A 19833-nucleotide genomic window follows, 5' to 3' on the forward strand; every position below is an offset into this window, starting at 1 on the left:
AGATTGCGGCTTCTCCTGGCTTTTCTGGGAGGTGGGAGAAGGGACTGATGCGGCCAGTCAGTCCCTTCTCCCTCCTGTGGAAAAGCCCGCAAGAGTGCACGGAGCTTGTGTGCAGCTCTTGGGGGCTTTTCCCGCCTGCCTCCCCCCTGCATTCGCTCCATAGGACGCACACACATTTTCCCTTGCTTTTTAGGAGGGGAAAAGTGCGTCCTATGGTGCGAAAAATACGATAAGTTAAATTCAATTTAACTGAGGGCTGACCTGTGGCAGAGCAGAAATTTATTCTTACACCCACACCCACACACCCTACTCAGCTGTATTAGGTTACAGACTAAGGGTAACCCAGATCCACAAATGTGAACTGCAATTACACACTAGTCAGACATTAATTTGTCAACGTGATTTAAGGTGGGGTGTGCCACTGGCTCACATTCACTCACCTGTCACTTCCTTCGTCTTTTCCTATCCCATGTCTTATCACAGCTAGAAAGCAGCATCTTACCCATTCAAATACAGAGTCGGCTTCTGGCAATAAATATGGCCCCCTAGCTGTAGTAATAACCAGACCAAGCAAAGGTCTTACATTTCACTAATATTTACACAGATGAACATAAGCTTATGCTTGCCTCACTGAGATCAGCGATGGTTAAGTTCATTCCTGCCAACTGTTTCCACACAGGTTCTGCAAGGTTGAGGCTCAGAGGACTCCCGGTCCGAATGGCAATCCCCAGCAAAACCCCTTTTTTAAAAAACAAAGAGAGAAGTTTGTACGTGTTATTCAACGAAAGCTTTGCACAGACTTTAAAGATGTTGCAATGTCGATGTGGCAATTACCCAGGAAACGAAACATGTTCATGTGCAACAAAGACTTTGCTGCAGGGTTTAAGAGAAAGCAATCTCTGTTTGCTCCCGATTCATCGCGTCCGTTGGGAGTCACAATCAGAAGTGGCGTCAGCCCGTTCTGAAGTTCCTCGCACATTTCTGCTATTGATTCGCTGTAGCCTCCACCGCAATCATCTACAGATTCACCTAAGGCAAAAAAAAGAAGAGGCATAAACTTCAGTGTTAAGGATAAATTAATCTGAGAGCCACTTACAGCTATGTCAGGTTGCAGGTGGGGATTACATGCAGTGCAAATGAATAATTCCCAAATGTGTTGTTGTGGCCTCGCTTCCAATCTCCAGGGACAGAACTGGTCACATATTTCAAAGAATTTATTGGCCATAGGAATGCATTAGTCCTACCAGGACACATATGTCGCAGACGTATTTGTTTTTTTGTTATTTTATTTATTTATTTAATTTTATTTATACCCTGCCCTCCCCGGCCAAGACCAGGCTCAGGGCAGCTAACACCAGGTATAAAAACAATTGGTTAAAATACAACTTAAAAACAAGATTAAAATACTACTTAAAATGCAGCCTCATTTCAGTGGAAGCCCAGATCAAAAACTGCTTGCGGGGAGAAAACGGCAAATCTTCCCCAAGGCCAACTATCCAGACTGGTCCTACGTGGGCCAGAAAAGCCAGGGAAGTCCCCAAATAGGGGTTGTTATTTATTTAATTAGCAAATAGCTTCCCATAAAACAAAACAACAACAACAACAAGCTGTAATTGTGAACAAGGCTTATCCACGATGGTTGGGACAACATGCTAAGCCAATCCTTGGTTTAGCTAAACATAGGGTTGCAGAAAGAAGGGCGGGTTAGGGGGATTGGGAGCAAAGCAGTTGCAAGCTCCTCTCCAAGAGTTTGCACTTTCATGCAGCTTTCTGCATTGCATGAACCAGATCAACATATTAAATAAAATACCAAAGGAAAACTTTACAATATGCATAATTGATTTCATCATGGCTATAAGAATCCAAGTTCAGCCCTAAATTAATCTGAAATTCATTTAATCTGAAATTCATTTTTTCCCACCGTTAGTACAAAGTGAAATACAATTCATAAGGCACTGCACATTTGTGCTACAAGTTTGATTTATACAACTATTGTTTAGCTGGCATGGCTTTCCATTTGAATATGACAAGTATGGAAGCATTTTGATTGATAACTAGTTTACAAAATTTTAGTACAATTGCCAGGGCTTGTTCATGCATTTTTTACGTTTCTACTTTTCTCTTCTATTGCAAAACACACTATAGAAAGGGGGAAAAATGCTGGACAAGTTAAGACATTTTTTTGGGGGGGGGGAGAATACTTACCCACAAATTTGACTTTCCAAACACGATGAGGTAGGAGAAGACTGTCTGGGCTGAAGGAGCTCATTTTAGCACACATCTGTCCAAAAACAGATTTTGTGCCATCTGGGCCAGCCAATCCTCCTTTACTTCTGGAACGCTTTACCTGATAGTAAAAGGAAAGAAAGCACACCTTAATCACACAATTCAAATTTCACAGACCAAACACTTGATGCTTAATGAACAGTACTGGGATACTTGTAGTAATGTGGAATCTCTGTGTGTGCGTGTGCATCTCAAGGGAGTGACTTTATTTCAGAAGGAATTTTTGAAGGCATACATGTTATGAAGAAAAAAATTAACAAAGAGCTCAGCACCTACATAGAGGAAATTGTGACCCAAAAGAGGTAGTGAAATGATGGAGTGACGACCCCTAGAACTTCTTTTAAGAGAGCACAAGAGTTGCTTTTTAATCCTGCAACTTCCCCTGAATTGTTTTTCTGTAATAAATGCTCCGCAGTTGTTTGGGCCCCAGATTCAGCATTCCCAGTTAAGAAAGATGACTCCAGAGACGGATTGAACACTCTGCCTGAGATTCAGGAGTATCACTTCTGGATAGAGTCAACAATACTTATACAGTTGTATCTTGGAAGTCGAACGGAATCCGTTCCAGAAGTCCATTCGACTTCCAAAATGTTCGAAAACCAAAGCATGGCTTCTGATTGGCTGCAGGAAGCTCCTGCAGCCTATCGGAAGCCGTGGAAGCCCCATTGGACATTCGGCTTCCTAAAATAGTTCGCAAACCACAACAGTCACTTCCAGGTTTGCGGCGTTAAGGAGTCAAAATGTTCAAGAACTAAGCTGTTTGAAAACCAAGGTACGACCGTAGAGGGATACAGACAGAGGTAGAGATCTTTAGTGTTCTGCAGTTCCTTAGAACATTCACGTTTTCCTATGGTTTTTCCATCTCATATCTTAGACCTCTCTTTGAAAACCACAGTAAGGCTATTGCAATGTTTAAACTTTACGACAGACCAAATCCCAATGCAGTGTTGGTGTTAAAATATTCCTCTACGCTTCACAGCATATGCAAAATTTAGAGCATTTCCCACCATACCCCTGCCATAAATTCAGTCCTCCCACCCCTCCCTATGCCACAAAGGCAGGCAGGCAGGCAGACTGACCACTCTGTCATTCAGGTAGACCTGGCAATATGCTCCACATTATCACAAAAGCAAGCCAAGCTTCCTTTCTATGTTTTAGCCAGTGTATTAAAACAATACTTCATATTCAGCCTTTGAAGAAATTTCTTTTGAAAAGGCACATTTGGCCTGAGGCTTGGCATTCGGCTTTCCCGCGTCACTGGAAGTTCTTCTCCTAACCCACATCCTCCTCAATGTGACCCCATGTGATGCCCAAATGTTTGTTTCCTGGGCCTTAAGAGTACTCAAGGCAATTTGAAGTTCTCCCGAGCTATGTAAGCAAAGGCAGCCCAAGATCATGTGGGAATAAAAGGTACAAAGATGAGAGAAAGCACACTTTTTATATCATATCCGACTCCAGGGCTTTAACAAAAAAAAAGCTACACACAGAGTACAGGAGTGGCCGTTTGATGGCTTCCCTAGTTCTTTTCAGGTTAGTTTTCCTTTTTTAAAACAAAACCAAGAACAAGCACACTATAAAAACTTCACAAATAAGTAAAGAATATTCCACGAACAGTAGAAAATTCATGGAAGAAAAGTTTGTCCATTTGCTCCTCCGTGCTTTGAGATTTTAGAGGTTGCTGACAGAGGGAGGAACCATTCAAAATTAGGAGGAGCCCCATGAGATTTGGGGGCAACTCCCTCTTGATCCACCTCATCACGTGTTGTGAACATATTCTGTAAGCCACCGCCAGAGTGGCTGGAGAAACCCAGCCAGACGGGCGGGATATAAATAATAAAATAATGATTATTATTGTCTACCCAACTGCATATTTTCCAGGATACCCCTCATCCCCTATTCCTCTAGAAGTTAACCCAGGGAGCAAAATGGCTGCATGGGAAAGGAAGGAATGGCAAGCTTTTGTTACATCGACTTGCCCTTGTTCACTTATATTTTAAGATACAAGCCATTCACTGGATATTGGTTAAGAAGCAGTCTCTTCAGCATGTTAACTCAAAGCGTTAAGTACTTTATAAGTCAGGCTTGGGACCCTTCCCCACCCCCACACAAAAATGGCGGCATTCCCTCAGAAGAAATCTGTTGTGGAGGCAGCTTGCCAATGGTGGTAGGGGACACTGCCATCCCACCCCTCTCTCACATCCCCATCAATCCATTCCATTCTCTATCACTGTTCCTGACATTCACCTCTCCTTGTATAATAATTAAGCTTTGGGGGTGTGGGGAGCACATAGTTTTCCTCCAGACAAACCTAATTGCTGCATTGGGGAGGGATTTGGGGGACATGTAGAAAGATAACCTTCCCCAGCTGTAACACACACACACACACACACACACACACACACACCTATACAACCATTAGTCATTGAAAAAATTCCCATTGGCACTAAGGAAGCTTTTCTTAAAAGCCTAATTGCCATGCAGGGGGCAGATTTTGAAAGAGGAGGTCATAATTAGGCTTGGAAGAAAAGATTCCATCTCACAAACACTGAAATCATATCTGGTGAAAGATCAGGTCTGCATTCACCTGCCACAGCCCACTTGGTGCCACAGGTCTGTTGAACATCACTTTTGAGGAGATACCCAGGCACACAACCTAACTTTAGAAAGCCTGAGCTGCACAATCTTTGCCATTCACAACCATTGAGGTGCATCACTGATAAAGATGGGCTTCACTTTTCTCAGTTTCACCAGCTGACGAAGCCTTTGTTGGCCCAGCTATTTACCGGCTGGTTAAGGCTGAGAATAAATTTGTTGGGATTTTACTATAGGTGTTTTATTTCATAATGCTTTGTGCACCCTGCTCTGGGCCTGTTGTACAATGAACAGCAGATGAGAATATTTTAACAAAATGAATTAAGTTCAGGCCGTATATGTACATAAAACCCTATTTATGGGGCATCAGGTAGCCACAATTTCAGTCCTTTATCACGCATAAATGGAGCTGGAATCGCATCTGCGTAGGTGTCTTATTGCCTCCAAAACATTTTTTAATATACAACTTGGAGCTTTTCCAAAGGACCATAACGTGGCTGCTGTCATCATAATTTGTTAGAAGAGAGCAGCACACAAAGTTATTAGGATTAAAAGTGCTCACCCCCGCCCCAAACTGAGCACTTGTAATGCTAATAACTTCTTGGGCCGTCTTTTTTCTAACCAGTTATGATAACAACTACCATGCCTATTGCCTGAGCACAAAGCCCTGCAAAGTTTTCGCACAACAACAGATTCATATTCAAGGCACTCAGAGAGCACAGCATTCTGACCTGAATTCTGTTGAGTTCTACCACAGGCCCATGTTGGCGATCTCTCACCATAGTTGCTTGCACAACCTTTCTGAAAGCCGCCTCCTAGAAAAAGGAGAAAATAAGGTGTTGAGAATGCAATCCTATTCTTGAGTTATGTTTGCCGGGTGGGGTGGGGCTGGCATTGCTACTGAAACCTCCTTGCGCTGGGATCAGTCTACAGCCATTTTCAAGCAGCATAAACATTATGTCGGCAAAAGAGGTAGCCACGTGTTTTTTTAAATAAAAAAAGAACTCCCATTGTTCAATTGGAAGCTCCATACAACTGCCCTCATCCCAACTGTGCAGCCACAAATGACTGTCCCGATGTCCCTGTTCCCATGTGTCAGGAAAAAAACAAGGAGCAAGCAGATAGGAACTCAGTGACAAAAGATATAGCGACAAGGGTTCCATCTCCAAACAGCCAACATGTGAGAGTGGAGTGGAAAACAAAACAAAAAGGAGCAGCATGTGAACAACACTTCATTTCTCAGAATCCTTACAGGCACCCTGTCTCAGGACTCCGGACACGAACACCCACAAGATACCTCAACTGTTACAATTTTGATTTCATGTACCGTAAGTAAGTAAGCAAAGCAATGGCAATCACATTTTGAAGATGTAAATTTCCCCTTAGCGTCAGGAGGAAAAGATGCAGTCCGCTTTCTGGTAAAAATGTGAAATGCTGTTAAGCAGATATGGACAGAAACGCAACAAGGGAAAACTTTGTCATTAAGATTCCCTGCGTCTGCACCCGTGAAGTTCATACAGAAGATAATTGGGTCTGTACAGAAGACCTGAAGAGAACTTAGGGCACCGTTTGCATGTCATTACTGTGACATATTTTTCTTAGAAGGTCATTTTTAGTGGAGAAGCTGACGTTTGGATAGATACCTTTCCTTGAGAGATCAAAATTCCACGTAACGTATCAAAGCCCACGGAAGGACCCTGGCCGGTTTCATCAAGGCGTCCCTCGAGATCAAACATGGGGATGCAAGGACAAAAGAGTTCGGAGATGTGGTGAAGGAGCAGCAATCTGTTTCTTAAAGCAATTATAGGAATTTCCTGTAGATGGTTGTACTCCATAGGAACCTGGAACAAGCATGTTGTTAGGGTTTAATGAGCACTGAATAAGTCAGACACTAAATGAGATAGTATCAGGCACAGTCCATTTAGCTAGCCTACCCACTGAATACCCAGATATTGCCTTTGCTTGAGATTTGTTATCTCCAAAGGTTTATACATGGCATAGCCAAGAAGGAATTTTTGAATACTGTTAGGGGCCAGAAAAGGTATCCTATCAATGTTGGTGAAATTACGACTACACTGCATAATACACAGCATGTTTTGAAAAACCAAAAAATAATCCTTCTGCTCTCCCTCACAATATCTATCCCATATTTCATTGATATATTAATGGCTCTTGTAGTAAAATTTAAGCATCCTTCTGGCACCTTTCTAATTTCTTGTTATCCAAGGACACGGATGTTGCTCCTCCCATCATATTAGTCATTGCGAAGCAGTTTGGATTGACAAAAGCTCACATTTGATTTATGCAAGTTTTCAGGAAGTTTCCATGGCTTTACAGTGTGAACAGGTATAAAACTCACAAGAGGGGTGGCAGGAAAGACACAGAAGAGCCCAAGCTATTCACTGTACCCATTATTGCAATGTAAAAAAAACCCCAACCCATGCACAACCTTTCAGTGGTTTTTCACCAATGTCTCCAAAATTCTTAACTAGTTTGTTTACCCTCAGCATCGCTTGCCCCTCAGTGAAGTCACCACAAAGCCAGATATGATTGACTATTGAAGCACTGCAATTGTATCCTGTTAGACATGTGCCTCCTGATTGGGAACAACGGTGCGCTGCTCTCATTCTCAAATGGCTTTGTCCTCAGTGGTGTAACAAAACCACATCTCATACTGACGTAGCAACATGGTGCCGCCTCACTCCTAGGCTTTTCAACCACTTAAAAAGAAAATCTACTTTTGACCAAAAAAGCTGAAACAGGAAAATACTCAGCATAGCCTTAACCATCACGGTAGGCAGCCGCTAAGAAGATGTTACCAATGGTAGTGGGGGTGGGGGGGTAACCAATAATTATTAACACAGAGCCATAGAGTGCTAACAGTTTATACAGTTTCCCAAGAGTTTGAGCCAGATGTGGGGTCGCCCAGATGTTGTTGAACCCACTCCATCCCTGGCCATTGGGCCATGCTTACTGGGACTGATGGGAATTGCAGTGCACCAACAAATGGATAGTCAAAGGGTCCCCACACCTGGCTTAGACATGTGGTTTAAAAGGCATAATTTTACCTGGGTAGGGAGCTTGCCTGCATTAGCAGGCTTGCTGGTGGACCAGGCTAAGGTGTGTGCTGAGCCACAGGCCACTCTATTGATTTTTTTGCCCTGAAGTGCTGCAACCAGGCGTGGCCTTTGGATAGCATTAGTTGTTCCATCTCCAAGCTGCCCTTCATCGTTATCTCCCCAAGTATATACTTCACCTAAGATAATCAAAATCGTTATTTCGCCACCAAATCATGACCAGTATAAAAAGTCACAAGAATAGGCGACGTAGATCAGTTCAACATACCAATATCAACATCTAAACGTTTTTTATTATTATTTTAAAAAGCACAATCTTTTAAAAGGTAATTCGGAGCTACTTAGTGCTAATATATTCCTATGTGGAAAACAAACTGAAATAAATCGTTGAATGCAGAGAAAGGATTTGCAGAGCAATGCTAACTACAGGAAGCTGGTGTAACTTAGGCTTCTGCCCTTAACTCAAAACTCCATGCAAGAGCCTCCAGGAGGAGCTACCATCAGCAGGTGAGTGTGGGTCCAAATTTTGATGATAAGGCCATAGGTCGCATGACCGAACTGAACCACATTTGGAATAGGTGTATGTCTCTCTTTGCCATGTCCCAGAACACTTCTTTTTGGAGACTGATGTTGGTGTATAGTTCCTGCAGCTTCCATTCTAGTGGCTAAGCCCCTGCTGAACTGGGGGGAGGGACGTAGCCCGGTGTAGCTCTGGCTCAGCTGGGGTGAGGGACATATAACAGCTCAGCCAAGAAAGCACAAGATCTGCTGACTCCAAACTTTATTACTCCCGTGGATCCCAGGTTTGGATTGTGCTGGGAGAGTGCTAATCGAGTGGGAATAATGTAATGGCGTTTGCATACAAAGTCACTGAGAGATAATCTGGGCATGAAATGTTCAAATGGGCCACATCTGCCTTACTTATTTATTTGTGCTTGTGAGTATGTACATTTATTCATGGAAGAGCCTCCATTCAATGGCAGAGCACCTGATTTGCATGCAAAAGGTCCTAGACTCAACCCCTGGCATCTCCAGGTAAATTTGGGAGGGATTCCTGCCCAAAAGCCATGGACAGGTCCTGCCAGTTCGTGTGGACAATACTGAGCTACATGGACAGTTGGGTCAGTATAAAACAGCATCCCATGTATGCTTGTTAAATAGCCGTCCTCCTCTTTCCTGTCGCTGCCTCCTAATGCTGCTTTTAATTTAAAAAGCCAACCCCAACCCATTAAGATATTGATACAAAGCTTGCCATGTAATGTCTGCTTTGGTCCCCCTTGAGAGCTTAGGGAACCTACTGGATCAGAGCAAGGAATATCTCAGTCAAATCTGGCATGTTGCTGGGAAGCCTACAAAGCAAGACTTCCTTCCTCAACATTTTATCTCGTAGCAATTGTTGATCAGAGGTACACTGTTCTCTTATCTCACAATTACATATTTGAAACAAAGATGCTTCATTATTCGTAATTAGAACATCTTTTCCTTCCCCCTTCCACATTCAAAATAAAAGTATGGGGTTGTTTGGTTTTTTACATACCATCTTCAGTGCAACAGACACAGTGTAAAGAGCCAGTTGCAATAGCAATGACTTTCTTTCCTTGCAACCCCTGGACCTGTCGAGGTCTCCGGACGTGATCATCTGATCCATGCCCTAGTCGATGGTAATCTCCTTTGCCCCTGTAATCACAACACAAGTTTCAATCAGTGCATTTGTTTTCTCTTCAATCAATTGGCAATTCTTAGTTAGACTAGCCTGACTTGGGTGAATTAGGACACTCAGATCTTAAAGTTTCCTCTCCTAGAATTAACCAGCAAAATGCTAGATAGGTTGTTCACAAAAGCCTCTTAGTTTTTGTATTAAATAAATGTGGCTTTGCAATGCAATATCTGTTGGGAACAAATTTAAGATAAAGTACCACTTGTTCTTTAACTTTTTTTCCAAAATAGCATTTTTTAAAATTAAAGTGAAATCAAACTAGTATAACCTGATGACGCTTTTGCAGAAAAAAACCCAAGAACCACAAAGAACTATTTTTACATTTCTCATATGAATTCATCCGCAATCACTGGCTCACTTACCAGGTATAGACTGCTCCAGACTTAGTAAGGGCTACAGAAAACTGTGAGCCACATTCTACTTTGACTACTCCAACTCCTGTGAGAGAATCGATCTAGGGAAGAAATGTTTGAACATAACTCAAAGGATAGGACAACTTCATAGCCCACAGCATATAGACACAGCTTAAAAATAAACTGGCATTCTTAGTCAGATAATGATTTTAATGTTGACTAAAATAAGTTTTTATTATAGTAACTTAAGAGAAATAATTTAAAATGATCTGATTCTCACCGCTCTAACTATTTTCTCCTGAGGGCTTGTTTTAAAGAGGTACTATTCAAGCACCCACAGAAAAAATAAACTAAGGAAATGAAATCAACATCTGGAGACAACTGGCAATGTTGTTCTCCCAAAGTGATCTCCAAGCAGGTTGGCAATAGCATATGGTAAAATCTCACATAGAAACTTGACAAGAAGTGCATTAGAGATTTGGAAAGAGAAGGATACGCTTGACTTTACTGAAGTAGTGGGAATATAACAAGCAAAATATACCAAAAATGAGGAAATTTTTCTGACTACTTTAACTGGACGCTATGGTGGATTTTGAAATTTTGATTTCAACTTTTTGGAGAGGGATGTACAGGCCCAAAGGGACAAAATATTGTAATAACAAAAAAAGGAGGATGAAACCCTCAAGAGACTTCTGCATGCTCTTATAAATCACATTTTGAGAATCAATCTGTCAAAGTCTTAGAATTTGTTGAAATGGTAACAGATTGGTGTACAGATGTTTTTTATGATGGAAATGACATTGCGCCTCTCTTAAGACTTCCTCTTATGTGTATTGTTTAAGAAATGGAAGGAAATATCTTGGTAACTATGCTGGTGGGACAATAAATCCCCACTGGATGTCAGTATGTCAAAATTCATGCTGTTAAGACACTTGCATAACTTTTGATTTGTAACAGCTAACGCATCATTCTACCCTAAAAAGTAATATATAGCAGAGTGATTCTTAACCATGGTGCAAAAGTTATGGTCCATTTTATCAAGGGCATGGCATTTCATACTCAAACACTAAAATAGGAAATTTTGAAATGTCAGCAAAGCATCACAAAAAAATTAAAATATTTTCATGGAATACTTTTAACTCAACAGCACATATAAAAGTCATAGCATTCATTATAATTCCATAACCCAGCTAGTTTATGCTAAACATAAAATAAAATCTGTTCTCTTTACAGGTTGTCGAGTTCTGTCTCTCTTATTTCAGAAGTTTGAAACTCAAAATACCTTCATTGGTACTTTGCAGCCATCACTGCCCCCTCTCCCAAGTTTCCCATAGTCTCCATCTCCCCATGACCAAACAGTATCATCATCCGTCAAGCAGAGTGTCTGTGCATCTCCACTGCCACAGGCTATGTCAATCACACGGTAGCCCTGGAGTGCTTCCACCTAGAAGACAGGCAAGGAGTTTTTTTAGTAAAGAAATCTCAATAACCTGAGCTTTCGGCAGCAAAAAATAAAACAAAATGGACACTAACTTATGTAGGTCCCCTCATCATTATGTAGGCCAGCTCCAAGGGCCTTCTGGCGTTTCCCTCACTGCGAGAAGCCAAGTTACAGGGAACCAGGCAGAGGGCCTTCTTGGTAGTGGCACCCGCCCTGTGGAACACCCTCCCATCAGATGTCAAAGAGATAAACAACTACCTGACATTCATAAGACATCTGAAGGCAGCCCTGTTTAGGAAAGTTTTTAATGACTTTTGTTGACAGCTATGTTCAGGAGTTAAAATCCTGCTCAGCTTGGCCGTGTGTGCATATTCCCAACAGCGAAAGGTGCATGCAGCCAAAGGGAGACTAGAAGATGAATTGTTCCTGAGCACAGGGCTGTGGTTCCCACACACCCAAAAGCCAGCAGGCTTTTTCGTTGAAGTAAATGGCCGTTTAACTGCCAAAGTGGCGATGGGCAGCAAAGGAGGAGAAGGAACGAAGTAAAAAATAAAAGAAATGGTAATGGGACTGAAATAAGTAAGAAACGAGAGGAAATCAATGAACCCAGGACAGTAAAAGACGTACAGTAGGGAGGAAAGGTTTGTTGCTGTTGTTTAATTTTACCTCAGCGGTGGACAAATGTAAAGAAAGACACAGAAGGGAACCAAAATACAGGCAAAGTAACAGAGAAATAAATAAATAGATATGAATATCAGAAAAGGAGAAGACTTAACTGATCAGAAAACAGTAAAACAGTGAGATCCAGGAGTGTCAAACTGCTCTGTCCAGGCAGGAAGAAAAAACTGTGGAGAAGCAGTCTATCTCCCACAATTCTTTGCTCCTGCCTGAGTCTTGTGCAAGAGGAATAGCCCAATCTGAAAACTTCATCATCCACCGTAATAAATAGGAGGCTTTTGTAACCATTTTTTTAAAAAATGACTGAAGCATATGACACCATCTCACCAATTTCGGTTTCAGCTGATCCTCACTATCCCCATGGCCAAGTCGTCCGTATCTTCCCTTGCCCCACGTGTAAAGATCCCCTGCGGCAGTAATGCATGCACTGTGTGCTCCGCCCGCTGCAATGTCGACAACTTCTATGCCCCGCAGGGATTCAATGACTCGAGGACGATCGCAAGGACTAAAAAATAAAACAAAATGAAAATGAGTACCCAGCTTATTTGTATAGTGTAAATATAGCAAAGTAACTGACAGCGATGGGACTCATTAAATCATAGCTTGAGAAAATCTCACAGCATAAACCACCCCCCTAAACAAGCGTTCTGTCTGCAAATAGAGGATCGTAAAACAGAGGTCAAATGTTTCATTCCATTCCCATCCTGTGAAATGGCATGAGAGACTGCGTGGAGCAGGAGTCCATTCAGCCAAAGTTCCAGACAGAGGCACACGTTTTCCTCTGTTTTAAGATTCTGCAATGCCTCCTATGTACTTATAATATATTCTCCGGTTAAAAATTTACTGTGTTTACCTTCGGTTGCCATGACCCAGCTTGCCATCCTCTGCCTCTCCCCAGGAATAGACTTCTCCTTCAGAAGAAAGCGCCAGACAGTGCTTTCCTCCAGAATTCACAGCAACTTTCTTTATAAACACGTGCTGAATGGACTCTAGCAACGTTGGAGTAGAAACAGACTCTGTCCCCCCAATTCCAAGCCTTCCACCTGCCCCGTATCCTGTGGCGTATAACTAAAAAGAAGAAAGGATCTGTCAATCATATGAGTTTGTTGTATCACTCATTCTGTTTCTGCTATTCATGCTTTGAGTGCCGTTGTTTATGCAGCAAGAAGAGGGGATCAAGAGGCTTAAGGTGGGGTTGAGGAAACCCTACTTGCATGAATACAGTTCTATGGAGACCTGCATTGTTAGTCACATGGAAAGGATGAGCTTTGTAGCTATTTGTTTGAAAATGATCTGTGTTGTGCAGACGCTCTCAGCCTTCTTACGCTATATATTTCGGGCTGATTCTTAGGTTCTCTGTGGAGCACACTCAACCCTTCTGCATGGTCAAGTTTCAGACAGAAACCGTAAGGAATAGATGGCAGCTCATGTGAATTAAAGCACGTACAACTAAAAACACACTAATCAATATAAATATTTTTAAACCAAATAAGTAAGTTACCTTGTTAAAACAGCACTGAATTGGAACACTTAAAACCATTTAAAAACGTAAAAAGAAGATAAAATGCATTACATCCACCCTCACAAGCCCCTGCCACAACAACCAGTTAGTGGCTTGTGACCTGTCTAAACAAAACAAAACAAAAAAACTATGGCTATAGTTCTAGCAGATTAGAGTTTTCAATATACAGTCTGTATATTCATGATACAACGAAAGCTCTAAACAAATTATGCGGTGATTTGTGCTTCATGCTTAATTGCCAATATTGCTGCAGAGCTTGGAACCTAGAGGGGTTTCCTGTGATCGTCACTGGCTTTGTAGCTCTGATCTCACATAACAAATTTTGCCCAAATAAGCCAACGTTTTTCTTTACAAGTTTGCAAATCTTTCTTTTCATTCACTGAGCATGTTCCCTTCCCACTTCACAAACAATTTCAAGTCAACGGCTCAGGTTGACATTAACATCATCTTACCTTCCCATCAGCAGTCACTGCAAAAAGTGTCTGCTCTCCGCCAATCAACTGCACTGGCCGAAGCGTGGCAAGGGCTTCACAGGGAGTAGGAACTTTGACCTTAGCACCTTCTATGCCTCCAAGCTGTCCTCTGTGATTATGGCCCCAGCCATAAATAGTCCCGCTGCCTCCAGCAGAAAGCGTCCAATCATCCGGTCGCCTGTTGAGAAGGGAAGTCCTGTGAATGGGCTGAAATTCTGTTTTCCCTCAAACTTTTCAGACATTCCAAAGAAGAAATGCAGTACCAACACTTTAACACCCTACCCCACCTCACCCCCCCCCACCCAAAAAATATAACATTTTCAGGTTACCTGTTCATCCACTGTACAAGCTGTTCATCTTGCTCTCGCTTAAAAACATCATGGCTCTCGTGCAGAACATCCATATTTTCATTATCTGCCATTAGTTCTCGAATTTTCTTGGCCACCTGCAATATAAACCGCACAATTTAGCGACTGGTTAAAGAAAGTGCAGTTTTCTTCATGGTTTGAATTTTCCTTGACAGTAACAGCAGCCAATCAGGCACTGGAATCTCCACTGAAAAAGTGAAGGAGCTGTTAACTAGGCCAAATATTGGAAGTTCTCAAACGATATATCCTGGTGGTCTTATTTGGCATATGTACTTAAATGTCTGCATGCTTGCACCATTGTCCATGATAATACATTTTTTCATATGTGTGTACACACACGCTCTTAGGGACGCGGGTGGCGCTGTGGGTTAAACCACAGAGCCTAGGACTTGCTGATCAGAAGGTCGGCAGTTTGAATCCCCGCGACAGGGTGAGCTCCCGTTGCTCGGTCCCTGCTCCTACCAACCTAGCAGTTTGAAAGCATGTCAAAGTGCAAGTAGATAAATAGGTACCGCTCCAGCGGGAAGGTAAACGGTGTTTCCGTGCGCTGCTCTGGTTCGCCAGAAGCGGATTAGTCATGCTGGCCACATGACCCGGAAGCAGTCTGCGAACAAACGCCGGTTCCCTCGGCCTATAGAGCGAGATGAGCATGCAACCCCCGAGTCGGTCACGAGTGGACCTAATGGTCAGGGGTCCCTTTACCTTTACACATACACTCTTAAGCATGAAGTTGAACCAGTTCTCCAAGTACCTCATCAAGGAAGAGGCGAGGCAATGGTGTCCTCTTATCAAGGGCTACAGCAACTCTCGAAGCCATGCAGTATCTCCTAAACCAAGCCCATTTGTGTGTCTCTGCACAGCAGGGAAGGGTATCCAGTTCCAGATCACAAGCAAGAGCTACAAGCACCTACAAATAAAAACAACATAGTTCGAAAGCACAAGGCTTCAGCAAGACCAGGCAGTAATATGCTGGCTGTTCTTCAGGTTAAAGTATTTTTAAAGTTCTTTTTAAAAGATATGGCTTTCTTCTTTTCTTGTAGGAACCTCTCTCCCCCTCTCTCTCCCCCTTTATCCACGTAGCACAGTTAGGATTGTAATGACAAATTTCCCCTTAAGTAATGATAAGGAGACCCCACTCTGGGCTTCTACGGTTTGTACCCCATGTCATCCTACCTTAAAGAAAGGACTGTGGAGAAGTTGTTTGCCACCTCTGACAATGGGATCTTCGTAATCAAACTGCCGCTGCAATGCTTCAGGAAGGCCTTTAACAAGAGCAGCTAAGGCACTGCCTGTGAAACTCTAGGGTGGCGGGGAAAGCAAAATAAAGTAGTATTAGTTTCTAAGCAGCACTTGACAATGGTTTGTAATGAAGAAGTTGTAAACCTATACTGCCAAACATCACTAGATTGGGGGTGGGGGTGGGGAATGAACTCATCTGTGTAACTATAAAAGATTTGCTGGTATTGCCTAACCAACTCTAATGCATTTTTGTTTCCTGTTCAAAGTGTTTTTACACCACTCTAGAAAACAAAAGGCTCCCAGAGCAGCTTATAAATATCAGTAATATAATAAAACATATCAATAATAGTATTTCTCTCTTCTTCCCCCCCCCCCCCAGTTACGTGGCTGCTATCACAAAATTCATCATGATTTGTACAAGAGGAAGGAAATTCTCCTGACTGCTACTTGCTCAATGGTGTGAAAACCATCTGTCAAGTATCTAAAAGACCGGCGAAACATTACTCAAAGCATTGCTAGAGCTTTAAAAAGCCCCAGGTGGTGTGGTATTACATGTCTGATTAATGACAGGAAGGCTGCTGTGAGCTATTCGTGTCTTACAATTTACGCTAGCATTAGAGCAAACTCAAGAACTCACGTTGCCACTGGAAATCTGAGCTTCTTACCATAGCTCGTGCTTCGCCATCGTTGTCTCCCAGTATTCGGTTGATGTTAATTGATTGGCCAAATTCAGTAGTTAGCAACTTCCGCAGTCTCTGTAAGGCCCACATTCTGTGACCAGCAGCTAAAAATGTGTAAGATACATATATATATATAAGAAGATCGGCTTAGCAATCCATTAAACATACAGATCAGAAACTTTTCCAAAACTGCACTTACCCAGAGCACTCAGCTGAGCACATGCTGCCAGCGAGGCTGCCAAGCGAGGAACTATGCTCCTGTTGGAAGCAAAATTCAAACGGAAATCCAGCAAACATGTTACCAAATCCATTGATGGGCAAGAAAGGATGCAGCGATCTGAAAGGAGGTCTTTGGGACCTACGGGCAGAAACAGGAATAATATTAGCCATTCCTCTGTCTAACACTTGGGCCTGTACTATTTATTTGAGACCTGGCCTTCTGGTGGTAAATAAACCACCCTGAGGCACCTTACAACTTAAAAAATAGACAATCATCAGCTCAACCTGGAATCCAGATTTTCTTTAACACAAACTTAAGCTCTCTCTTTCCTCCTAGCTTAAGTTGTTTCTTAGCTTGCTAGCACAACTATCCCTGATCCCTGTGAAAAACAAAGGAACAAATATACTAGTGCAATTAAGCAATTAAAACATTCACCGGCCGCCGGCATGATGGGATAAACTGTGAAGCGCCAGCCCCATCCATTCACAGAACCGTCGCTGATGAATTTCCATTTTAATTCATCGCCTGGAATGCGCAGTTCACTAGACCAGTCAGACCATTCGCGACCTACAAGTTTGGATGAGACAAAGAGTTAACAAACGGCTGCAGAGTTTGCTATATGTCACTCACTAAAGCGCCACACACAATGATGGTACCCACTGCCAACAAAATTCAAATTCACTGGGGACTATTACGAACAACTAGTATCTACTACTACTAAAACACAATGTGGCTGTTGAACAAAGTGGCACTGCGGCTCTATCTGCAGCAGATCAGTAAGAATTAATATGAACCCAGAATCTGTTATTACTGGTTCTGTCACCAGAGATGCAAGGGAAACAGCCTTACAAAGCCTGAAAGTTGTCCTCGGATCCAAGTGGTTGCTTTGTTTCCCAACTACACTCTGAGTTTCACAAAGCACAATGAGAGCATGAAGAATGAAACTAGAAACTAAAAGCTAATACAAATTGCCCAAAAATATTAATAAAAATAGTAAGGTAAAAGGTAAAGGACTCCTGGAAGGTTAAATCCAGTCAAAGGTTACTATGGGGTGTGGCGTTCATAATGGTTTCAGGCCGAGGGAGCCAGCATTTGTCCACAGACAGCTTTCCATGTCATGTGGCTAGCATGGCTAAACTGCTTCTGGCGCAAAAGAACATCATGAACAACCAAAGCGCACACAAATGCTATTTACCTTCCTGCCACAGTGGTCTATTTATCTACTTGCACTGGTGTGCTTTTGAACTGCTAGGTTGGCAGAAGCTGGGACAGAGCAACAGGAGCTCACCACCGCCACGTGGATTCAAACCGCCAACCTTCTGATCAACAAGCCCAAGAGGCTCAGTGGTTTAGACCACAGCGCCACCCACACACGCCAGAAGGATTGGGTGGAAATATTCAACTCCAGTGCTCACAATCAATCAAATTGATTGTGGATTAATGATTATTATCATGCTTCTGTAACACCATTTATGTTGTTAGTTTCCCAGGCTATTGTTCCCAAAAAATCAACCTATCATCTAGTAGTGAGGAATGTGAGGCTCAAGTGATGAATGTGGCCAACAGCCAAATCCTATGGGATCTGCTGCATCTGGTCCACACAGCCACCCTATCCAATGGAATGCATGAGAAAGGTCAGCAAAGGCTGAAAGCCCAAATGCACTCTGTGCAGCTTTGGGATCTAGGACTAACAAAGACGTGCTCCCTACACCCAGCCTTTCCCTCTGGGTGTAGTGCGAGCTTTGGGTGTGGTTGCCTAAAGGCACTCTCCCAGCTCCTTGGGAAACAGCGGCCAACAATGTGTGCTTCCAGTCGCCCAACTTTTCCCCTGGGAGCTGCAAACTACACAGCAGGCACAGAGACAAGCTCTTATGCCTTCCCATCTGCAGAGGAAGGATAGAGGTGTATCCCGTTGGGCAGCTGAAGCGCTAACTGCCTGGAAGTCGGAAAAGCAGCAACGAAGAAAGAGAAAGGGGTGTCAAAAAGAACAGAATGGGGGAGAGAAGAGGTGCGTCTGCTCATTTTTGGTTCTCAGCTTTGTCTACCATTAGCTGTAGTCCCCAATGTAGCTTTCCCATAGACCTACCACCCTCCTTATATAAAGGTTTCTCACCCCTGATAAGAGACCAATCTGTAAGACATTTTTTTTGCTGATAAAACACAAAGAACAATAAAGCGTTTGGCACAACACTAAATCTGATATATTGTCTCATTACCTGATCGGACAGAAACTATCCGGTTGACTCCATCCATGACAGTGAGTGGGTCATGGCGTCGTTCTGTGGAACACTGACGGTCAAATTCTACTCGAAGCCCTTCAGCACCTAAAGGGTGAAAGCCACAGAAGTAAAGCCCCTTCTTTTCTTTTCTTTTTTTAAAAAAGAGCATCATCTTTCTGACCCTGCAAGATAAGCATCTGAAGTACAAAGCATTCATAGGCTTGTGCGTACCTTTTACAACACCAAACCTAAACTTCAGCTGTTTAGCTGAGCATACTAGCACTTGCAACAAAAATTATTATTTTACTAAAGAAATATGCTATGATTTCAATGGAAAATATGGACACAGCTACTTCTGAATGAATCTAAAAGATCCACCAAACAGTTATGTCCTAATAGATATAAAAGCCAATTGTGTTGCAAAAACATTAGTGAAACGATGATGGAAGTATTGCCCTCTATCATTACATCTGTGTGCCCAGGGATAATCAAGCAATCTTTGCACAATCTTAAGGACAAACTGCACTGCTTTTTTTGTTGCTGTTTATATACATTAGAGAAATTTAAGCCCCGTTAGCAGCTACAAACATGCATGATTTACTACCCTAACAAAACTTGATGAAACCACACACTTTCAGTAGCCCCTATTCATTTGGTGTATAAATTTTACTGAAGGCATAGAATCCATTTCCACCTTTGAGTGTACACCTTAGGAGAATTTGGTACCTGGTATTTTAACAGTGCCACTGGTAGAAGTATCATCTGTATACGGATGACTACTTTCCACCACCACCGGTTGCGAAGACAGGCGGCCGCTTTGCGAATCCGTTGCCACATCTTCCAGCTCCGTAACGCACAGCTCCAGTAGCATATCAGCAACCTGAAAATACAAATCTCGCGAGATTTATTTTTTTGCATACACAGATGCTCCTCATTCTTTTTGCAGGTCAATCAATGTTCCAACAATA

General features: G+C 42.5%; 1 protein-coding gene across 1 annotated transcript in view; it reads right to left on the minus strand.

The window, feature by feature from the left end:
- Positions 1–19833, minus strand: part of HERC2 (HECT and RLD domain containing E3 ubiquitin protein ligase 2) — a 111148-nt gene that overhangs the window by 6100 nt on the left and 85215 nt on the right. The window contains exons 69-88 of the mRNA XM_081907751.1: positions 19592–19745; positions 18863–18970; positions 17082–17213; positions 16626–16784; positions 16412–16530; positions 15681–15806; positions 15259–15414; positions 14469–14584; positions 14119–14317; positions 12998–13212; positions 12472–12649; positions 11308–11469; positions 10035–10126; positions 9493–9632; positions 7947–8134; positions 6522–6719; positions 5610–5693; positions 2206–2347; positions 835–1029; positions 627–739 (exon numbers count right to left, since the gene is read on the minus strand). Coding sequence (XP_081763877.1) covers positions 627–739; positions 835–1029; positions 2206–2347; positions 5610–5693; positions 6522–6719; positions 7947–8134; positions 9493–9632; positions 10035–10126; positions 11308–11469; positions 12472–12649; positions 12998–13212; positions 14119–14317; positions 14469–14584; positions 15259–15414; positions 15681–15806; positions 16412–16530; positions 16626–16784; positions 17082–17213; positions 18863–18970; positions 19592–19745 — 2976 coding nt within the window. The remainder of the gene's footprint in view (positions 1–626; positions 740–834; positions 1030–2205; positions 2348–5609; positions 5694–6521; positions 6720–7946; positions 8135–9492; positions 9633–10034; positions 10127–11307; positions 11470–12471; positions 12650–12997; positions 13213–14118; positions 14318–14468; positions 14585–15258; positions 15415–15680; positions 15807–16411; positions 16531–16625; positions 16785–17081; positions 17214–18862; positions 18971–19591; positions 19746–19833) is intronic.

Source organism: Podarcis melisellensis (genome assembly GCF_964234715.1).
Source record: "Podarcis melisellensis genome assembly, chromosome: 4".
In the NCBI taxonomy this organism is placed as follows: Eukaryota; Metazoa; Chordata; class Lepidosauria; order Squamata; family Lacertidae; genus Podarcis; species Podarcis melisellensis.